The 8672-nt window shown below is 35.8% G+C and overlaps 2 protein-coding genes across 2 annotated transcripts; one reads left to right on the top strand and one right to left on the bottom strand.

The window, feature by feature from the left end:
- The first annotated feature begins 1688 nt into the window (after positions 1 to 1688).
- LOC128546329 (uncharacterized) lies at positions 1689 to 3662 on the top strand. The gene is made up of 2 exons (XM_053516741.1): positions 1689 to 1811; positions 2758 to 3662. Exons 1-2 carry the CDS (start codon positions 1799 to 1801, stop codon positions 3630 to 3632), a joined length of 888 nt encoding a protein of 295 aa, XP_053372716.1. The 5' UTR covers positions 1689 to 1798; the 3' UTR covers positions 3633 to 3662.
- Positions 3663 to 5947: 2285 nt separating this feature from the next.
- LOC128546412 (uncharacterized) lies at positions 5948 to 8371 on the bottom strand. The gene is made up of 4 exons (XM_053516908.1): positions 8302 to 8371; positions 7188 to 7556; positions 6675 to 6779; positions 5948 to 6379 (listed from the first exon to the last, which is right to left on the bottom strand). The coding sequence occupies exons 1-4, from the start codon at positions 8348 to 8350 to the stop codon at positions 5979 to 5981; spliced, it is 924 nt and encodes a 307-aa protein (XP_053372883.1). The 5' UTR covers positions 8351 to 8371; the 3' UTR covers positions 5948 to 5978.
- Positions 8372 to 8672: the final 301 nt, after the last annotated feature.

Below are 8672 nucleotides of genomic sequence, written 5' to 3'. Positions count from 1 at the left end.
AAATTGAGTTTTGGCGGCCATTTGGAAAATGGCCGCCATATCGGCCATCTTGACAGATATCAAATGGGTCCCAATGAAAAAAAGGGTTTTTAATGCTTCAATAAATAGCGGCCAATTTTGGTGTTTTCCCATTTCTGAAGTATTTTGGCATTTTCTGTTACGAATTGATCGCACTAAACTGTATACGTTAGTAGAAGTATATTAGCAATATGAAAAAAAAATGTATACGTTAGTAGAAGTATATTAACAATATGAAAAAAAACTGTATACGTTAGTAGAAGTATATTAGCAATATGAAAAAAAAACTGTAAATAGAAGGAAGGTGAGTTCATTATGGAAAGTGGGGGAGGGCGTTTATATCTGGGAATACGGTAGTACATTTATATCCTCGTAATGTAAAATACGGTATACGATAGTATATGTATATGAGCAATAAAAACAAAAACTGTGAAAAATGAGGATGAGTTTTAGGAAAGATAGGGCATTTATATCTGGGTATACGGTAGAATCTCTATAACCTAGCAATATGCGTCAGTTCACTTAAAGGCACTAGCCCACACATTTAAGGCGAAGAACAAATTCTCTCAAAAATCCATAAAACAATGAGTACTCTGAAAGTGACTAGTGATACAAACTTATTGGCATAAGGTGTTTTTTTTTTTGCCAGATATTCTTAAAAATAACAAAAAATATTGTGCAGAAGGTAGTAAACCGTTGCAACGCTTTTGAAATAACGCAGAAAATTTACATATTTTTTGCATTTTTACTTTACTCTACCTTTTCTTTTCACCCACTTATATCATTTTTCAGTGTCATATATACTTTCTATGCCAAACTTGGGGGAAATGCTTTAATAGCAATGCAGTTTTGTTGTTTGGGCTAGGTCCATTTACAGCTATTAACTTGAGTTATCATTTTGGGACATATCTCTTAAACTAGCCATGATATTTGTATTCCTTGACAATACGCGCAACTTTACTTCATTTTTGTCTGTAGATACGGACCAGATTCTTTTTAAACTGTAAAAGGGGTTATCCGGACAAGACAATACGATACATTTCTGTAAGTTTGGGCCAGGTCCATTGAATTATCAGGACAATGTCTTATACCAGTATACAATATACAGCATTCTGTAAAATTTCAGTGCTATACTCCTAATCCAGGCATGGTACATTCATGTCCTGACAATATGCGAAAATTAACTTTATACTCATATATTTCTGTAAGTTTCGGCCAAATCTATTGAATACTATAGCATGAGTAATCCGGACAGACGCACGGAAGTACGAGGTGGTAACTATATGCCCCCTCCCCAACCCCCAAAAATTTTCGGGGAGCATAAAATACGTCCATCCCTATCTATCTCGAGCTAAACCGAACTTGATCCGGTAGGGGTATTGACACGGGAATCTATTCGGTATGATGAAGGACGGTAACCTATATGTATTTTTAGTTTTTTACTGATTTGAGATTTCAGTGAGTCTTGCAGTCAACAAAATGCAGGCAGATCTGAGAAAGATATATTTATGGTCATTAAAATAACCTGAACGACTGTTGTCGCATTTTGAAACATGAATACACCTTTGAAATACGCTTAAAATTTCATTATTTCGGCCTTCAGTACGTTTAGCATGAATATAAGTTTTGGTGGAAAATAACGACGTCTATTTTGGCGCCATGACGCAATAAGTCCGAACAATGGCGTCAAATAATAACAACTATCACAAATGTATCTTTAGAGGGAACGGAGGAGAATTCCCCTGGTGTGAAACATAGTCTGTTTCAAAATGGCCCTCCCATGAAAAATAAAGGTAGGCGAATTCTTATTAAGACCAAGCTACATCTTTTGTTATCTTCTAAGATATTTAGTTTGCTGTTTTAAACATGCGGATGGTCACACTAATACAAAAAGCTGTTTTAATGATGATAATTATAACGAAAAGATGATAATAATAATATTTCACACTGACAAACATCCATATGACAATAACTTGAGCATTCATAATTCGAGGAATTTAGTTGGCTCGAACGAAATTCCCTGCATATAATTCACTTGAAGCACTATACGGACACTATCCCTGTGAATTACTCTACACTCGTTGTTGGCATACTCGAGCATGCGTATGCCTATCATCATTTTTTTTCTAAATTTTAATCAGGAGCTTGAAATTGTATCCTTCGAAAGCAATAGGATTTCAGGCTCTTGCATTTTACAGTAAAGAATAAGCGGACATTATTTTGTTCTTTTATAATTTATCAAAGGTAACAATGTCACTTACTCGGGACCACTTGCATTTTAGCGGTCCCTATAATAGTAGTAGTTTAATAATGTCTTAAATATTAAAAGTTAAAAGAGGTAACTTTATTTTGAGATGAATATGTTTGGGGGCTGCCGCCCCCACACCCCTGCTTTGCCCCACACCCACAACTTGCTGCGCATGCGCATTGTAAACTTTCGAGGACCGCTAAAGTGCATTCTACCCCTCGATTTCACAGCGGTAATGCGAAACAGTGGTAATTAATTTGCTGTGTCATCGTGTTGTTGCGTGGCGCCCCACACAATACGAGAACACGATAAAAATCGGGCGACAACACGTTTTAATTTACTTCCCTCCCGCTATAGCCGCTGAAGCCCGGGATATTTAGCAATTTTATTCAGTGTAGACAGAAATATTATTTTATATAAATTTTGATAAAATACGTATTTACTATATCAGTTCTTCACTGTGATATGTTTTACTGTTGTCTCTCTTACAGATAGTATAAATGAAGAGATCCCTAGTCCCACAACTAACGTGCCTGATATATATGATCTGGAGTACGTGAAAGGGTTAGGTAACGGAAACAGTAATAGTAACGCTGAGAAAGTAAAACCTAGAAGAAAAAGGAGGAGATCTGAAAAACAAAAGGAAAGATTCAGGCAATATCTGATTAAACGTGCAATGAAACAGTATGGAAGACTACATGATGAAATGCACATGTATGTATATCAAGTGTGTGATGCTGTTCCAGATCCTATGTTTATATCTGAATCGGAGGCAATACCTGTAATGCCCCAAGTATTGTCGTCTGCAAGTTTGCCGTCGCCTGCTTTTGGAAATTTTTCTCCGAATAAAGATATTTCGTTAAGAGATTTTAAAGATATTTTCGGTAAAAAATTGTCAGGTTGTCCAAACCACGCGGTTCTAGTTTCAACCTTAAATGTATCTGCAAAACCGTTTGTGCCAGCCTCATTGAGAAAAGCAGAAAAAATGCCGGAAGTTCAACCCGTTTTAGACTCTTCTGTTGTATGTACTGTACTTGCCGGAAACCAAGACCAGGAAACAGTCTTCTCCACAAGATCATCTGCGGAACCAGATTCACAGGAAACAGAATCCAAATCATCAGCATCCGTTGACACTTTCGTAACTTCATGCGAAAAATCTTTAGATGTTCCTGTAAAGAGAGATGGTGTGTGTGATAGCACCAAATTTGATGTACTGCGAGCCAAAATCAGCCCTTACAATACCGGAGACGACGGCGACGTGTTTGTTACTTTGGATTGTGACGCCGACAGTTGTCTCCTCAGTGACATTTTATGTTTATTCATTTCATTATTTATCATTTTAACTCTACTCAATGCATTTCTGTAAATTATGAATAATAAAAAATAGTAACCCTTATCTATTTTTCCTAGTACATTCCCTTTACGTGTTTTGCGTTGAACTTTTATCTCAATTAAGATGCAAATTTTATGGACATTATTGCTGTTTTTTTTTATATCGCGTACTGTATTTATATCATGTTCTAATTAAACCATGTGTTGCCTGTATTATTCCCCGTAGTAATGCAATCCGCCCGTCCGTCTGTCACACAAAGTAAATGAAACCTGGTCATAGATTCAAGGCAATGTGGAGAATATTTTGTTGTTTTGGCAACAAATGTGGCTTCTATAGCAAAAAAGGGGAGCGGTGGTCTAGTGGTTAAGGTGTCGGTCGCTCAACCCAGGAGTCGTGGGTTCGAGCCCCATTGGGGTCACGACCACGACTTCTCATATGACACCAGTACTGGTTTTTCCAGGAAGTGGAATCGAGAGCGGTTAAAATAAGCTTAAAGCTTTCATCACAATCAGCTAAATAAAATAAGTATAAACTAACAGAGTAAAAAAATCAAAAATGGCAATGTGGGATTCTGCGATAACTTTAAAGGACAATACATGTATATTTTAATGAAACTTACTTCAGGGATAGTTGTCAATATGGACAATGTCTTTTTATTTCATTGCTATGCAAACAAATAACCACAAATATAACAAGAAGGGATTCCACGATACTTTGAAAAGTATATCTTATTTATGATAGCGTGTACAGACAAAAGACTATGTGGAGAACATGCAAGATATTTCATTTTCCCACATTTGTCCGCCGTCTGTCCGACTCCGCAGTTATTAATGATGGATTCTGCCAGAACTGTAAAAGCACAACAAAATTTTGTTTCATGGAACCGGGAACATAAAAAGATGGCAATAAGATGATTATGCACGTGATTTTATTTGTCCGTCTATTTATCTCTCCGTCACAACAAAAAAGTAAAAAAAAATCTGCTTTAATTTTAAAATTTAAAAAAGTACAAGAATTTATTTCACGAAGACTGGTTCATAGATGATGAGTAATTTGAAGAAAATGCGGATCCCTCAATTTAGTTTCGATATTACAATTGTGGTTCCTATGCCAGCAAGTATGATAAATGCCCCTTGCTGGATTACAGGCTTGTTGTACAAAAGATCTATAAAAACGAAAAACAGGCAATTTAAATTCAGTCTGTCACAGACAACGGTAAAAAAGCATGATAATTTACAATATTCTAACACTTTTAAGATTTTCTTTTATATAAACAAAGAAGGATTTTACCGTGTATTGTCTTGTCGATTAGAACACGATTCGCAAAATGACCTAATTTTGGCTATTCCGGTTTACTCCCTCGTATTTAAAACCGCATTTTATTACAGATTAGTATCCCTTCCTGCTGCAATTCGAACATGTTAGAAGGGAAACAGATTTTAGTTTTGCGTGCTTTGGTGGCAAGTAAAACACGTTTTTTTCTTCTCGATCAGATGCGTGGTAATTAATCATTCTGTCCTTCGTGATTAGATTACTACGCATCTGAACTCAAAACCGTGTGTTATTTGCCAACAAAGCTCGCAAAACTAAAATTTATTTCCCAAATTCATGGTTCAGATGCGGAAGAATTGAACCACGAGGGTGTTAGCCTGAGTGATTTAATATGTACGCATCTGAACCATGAACCGTGGTAAATTAAACGGTAAACACCACAAGAAGGTTTTGATTGTATTCATTCTTACATTGTCATTAAAAAATTATGCTGGTCTTCACTTATTCAAGTAGTAATGAACCGAACGTCTTGTATGAATATGACGTTATAATTGACGCAATAATGTTCTCTTACGGGTCCGCGCGCCAAACGTTGTTTATTGTAGATTCTAATATCAATGGTTGGAAAAATTCTCTCAACTTACGTAAAATACGCCGAATTTCTGCGTCCCGGATTTCCTACCAGTACTAACACTAATATTGTTGCAAGGGATTGATGAGACCACGGTCAGTGGGATTCAAAGCCTTGACCTATGGATCAAAAGTTCGGCGCTTTACAACTTGAGCACTGTACCGTCCATATTTCACAACACATATCATCTGTCTAGTCGTATTCTACAATATCTGATATAGATACACATCTATTGTTTTAAGTATGTACTTCTATTTTCCAGTAAAATAAATAAATAAACAAATAACACAAGTCACTGTGAAGTGTTTTTTTTTCTTCAAAATCATTTACATTTTTGTATCTAATGCTACAATTTCTGAGCGAAACACCTGATCAGATTAAAATCAAGAAAACACATGAATGATTCAATTAAAACAGATTCACATCGACAAAAAATGACAAAAAATAACTCGGATAAAAGGTTTTTAAAGATGAGTTCAATCAGTTCCAAGTCTTCTCCGCTTTACCCTAGCGGTCAATATTGACCAGTCAGCATGCACGTAGATTCGAGTATCGGAACTACATTTTTGAACATTGATGATGTTATGTTCGCAAGAATCCTCACAGGCACGTTTCCGCTTTCCAAGTGTGACATTTATGTCACTTGTAGACACTCTTGGCTGGATATGATCGGCAACAAATTTTCTAATCTGTACTGGATCTTGCATTGTGAAGCCATATAACTCTGGCTCGGGTTGACTGGTGCGATTATTGAGCCAGTCTACAACACGTGTACACTTTCCTTTCTCCCGCTGTGTAGAATCGTGTAGATGTGGGAGCTCATTCAATGCAAGGATCAAGTTGAGGAGTTTTGTTCTGGTTGTAAAATCAAGCTTATCTGAAATTTAATGTTGCCAATCTTAGCACTAATAAGTATAAAGCTCACCCATGAAGCATTTTCTAAGGTAAGAATATTTTTCAAATACATAACGTGTACGTACACGTTATGAAAATCCCTTGAGGGCGTCGGATAATATATGTCCTCAATCGAAAGATACAGGATTGAATTTACACGTTTTTGCACGTGCATAAGTTTTGGACTCTATATACGTGTATTGAAGCATATGATAATTTGCAAGAAATCATATGAGGTGTACAGACACCATTCGTGTTATAATGCAACAGTGGCTTACTTTGAAACGTATGCAACATGTTGTATGCCTCCTCTAACAATTTGTCAACTCTGGTCACCACCCCATAGTTAAATCCCCCAGCTGCGTATACAATTTTTTCAATGTCTGAAAAACATGAAAAGATATGTCAAACAAAATAAAAAGGAATGGCATCGTTTGTGTAAAAGTGCAGATATATGATGTATTAAGTAGACATGTACACTCTTAAATAGCATTACTGACAGTCTAAGAAGTGTTTTATACTCTTGTAAACAGTGCTTTTGAAGTATGTATGTAGATTTGTTTGTAGAAGTTATGCCATAATAACATTTCCAGACAAGCATTTTTCGAAGCTTTCAATATCTGTATAAAAATAACCCTTTTTAATAAAAATTCTAAAACATTATATATGAATAAATATAATATAAAGTTTTCCTATCTTTATGCATTGCAATGTTATATTTGACAAAGAATATTCTGTTGCATATCAATTCATGAAGAGTTCTGAATTTCAGTCATTTAGTAAAGAACTACCTTTCAATTTGCCAGCTTTGGCTCTAGCGAACCTGTCAGCCATTCGCTGAAGGTCAAGGACGCCTGGTGGCATAGGCTCATGGCATCTTTTGTTGACATCTGACCGTGATGGAAGTTGTAATTCTACCTCTTTGGTTGCTTGCTGTTGTCGTAGAACATCTTTGTACGACAGCTGCGGTCGAAGAACTTCGTTGGGCGGCAAGTGTGTCGTTTCAGAAGCCTTTGGAAGAGCAGAAGAGTAAACGTCTTCAGGGCTGTTTAATTTAGAAGCTTGTGCTTCTAACTTGTCATCATTGGAGGCTAGAAGACTTTCAGAATACTCGTAGTCAAGTTCTGTTTCAAAGATCTGTGAGGCGTCCAACAACAGTCCTGTAATGACACAAATGCATTTTCGTATTTACTTTAACCTGGTACTGACGCCATTGTACAAAAATCAGTTTAGTCAAAGTGCAATTACTTTTTACCCTTTGGAATAATATAGGTACAATACACGTTTTTGTTTGTATAAACGCCTGCAGAAGCCCGCGGGAGTGTACGTTGGTGACCGAGACCGAAATACATGCATTTGTACATAAGAGTGACCGCTCTTCACATGGACATTAGTTAAACGTTATTGTTTTGTTAAAATTCTTAATCCAAAAGAGTTATTTGATATTGAATAAAAACAAATATTTAAAGGGCAAATAAGAAGGAATTATATCACGAGAGCAGACGATATGCATCTGAAACAACATCAGGTCGTGTTGGAATTATTGATAATATATGTGACAAGCATATAAATGAAACTAGTAATAATCAGTCTAGCTTATAGATTTTATGGCCTTATTTTAGTTACCGCGTAACAGTGTGTCATTAATTTTATTACTTTAATTTTTTTCAAGACCTACGAGAATTATGAAAACGCATCTAAATGTAAAAATTGTACTCTACTGGGTTTTATCTATTTTGATATAATTGTATTTTACAAGTCTTCAATAAAAATAATAAATGAATGAATAAATAAAACATTTGATATAAACAAATGGTCTTTCTAAGTCTGCTCTGCAAGTCGAAATTCAACTCTCGGCTTCTTACAACCAACGGATTCAAATATTTTTTTCCGAAACGTACGTACCTTTATAAATGTTTCCGTCATGTATATTGTGAATGCGTTTTTTCGTCATCGCTGGTTATTCTTTAACTATTTTTCCGCAAATTCAATGTAATACTGCTTGAACTTAAATGCGGTCTTTGTTACTATGAACAAAATTGGCGTTCCTGACGTTAACGCTTACGCCAGTGACGTATTTAACGTCAATTGCGTAATAACGTTAAAATGGAAAAAGGAGGGAAGTAAAATGTAGAACGTGGCCATGGAGAAAAAAACATTCCTGCCAACAACTGAACTTTTTATTTGATGGTGTACAGAAATAATTTTAGCCGTTTCACCTCACAATTTCCCTGTCAAGAATCTTTAATAAAATGTTCAATCTGCCACAGTTTAAG

Source organism: Mercenaria mercenaria, chromosome 10 (genome assembly GCF_021730395.1).
Source record: "Mercenaria mercenaria strain notata chromosome 10, MADL_Memer_1, whole genome shotgun sequence".
Lineage (NCBI taxonomy): Eukaryota > Metazoa > Mollusca > Bivalvia > Venerida > Veneridae > Mercenaria > Mercenaria mercenaria.
The sequence above is the reverse complement of the archived record's forward strand: the minus strand, read 5'-3'. Positions and strand labels throughout refer to the sequence as shown.

Coding starts and splice junctions, on each gene's coding strand:
- LOC128546412 (XM_053516908.1), bottom strand. CDS start 8,350: ATGACGAAAAAACGCATTCACAATATACATGACGGAAACATTTATAAA. Junction 7,557..8,301: donor TGACGGAAACATTTATAAAG/GTACGTACGTTT, acceptor GTGTCATTACAG/GACTGTTGTTGGACGCCTCA. Junction 6,380..6,674: donor CATGTTGCATACGTTTCAAA/GTAAGCCACTGT, acceptor ATTAAATTTCAG/ATAAGCTTGATTTTACAACC.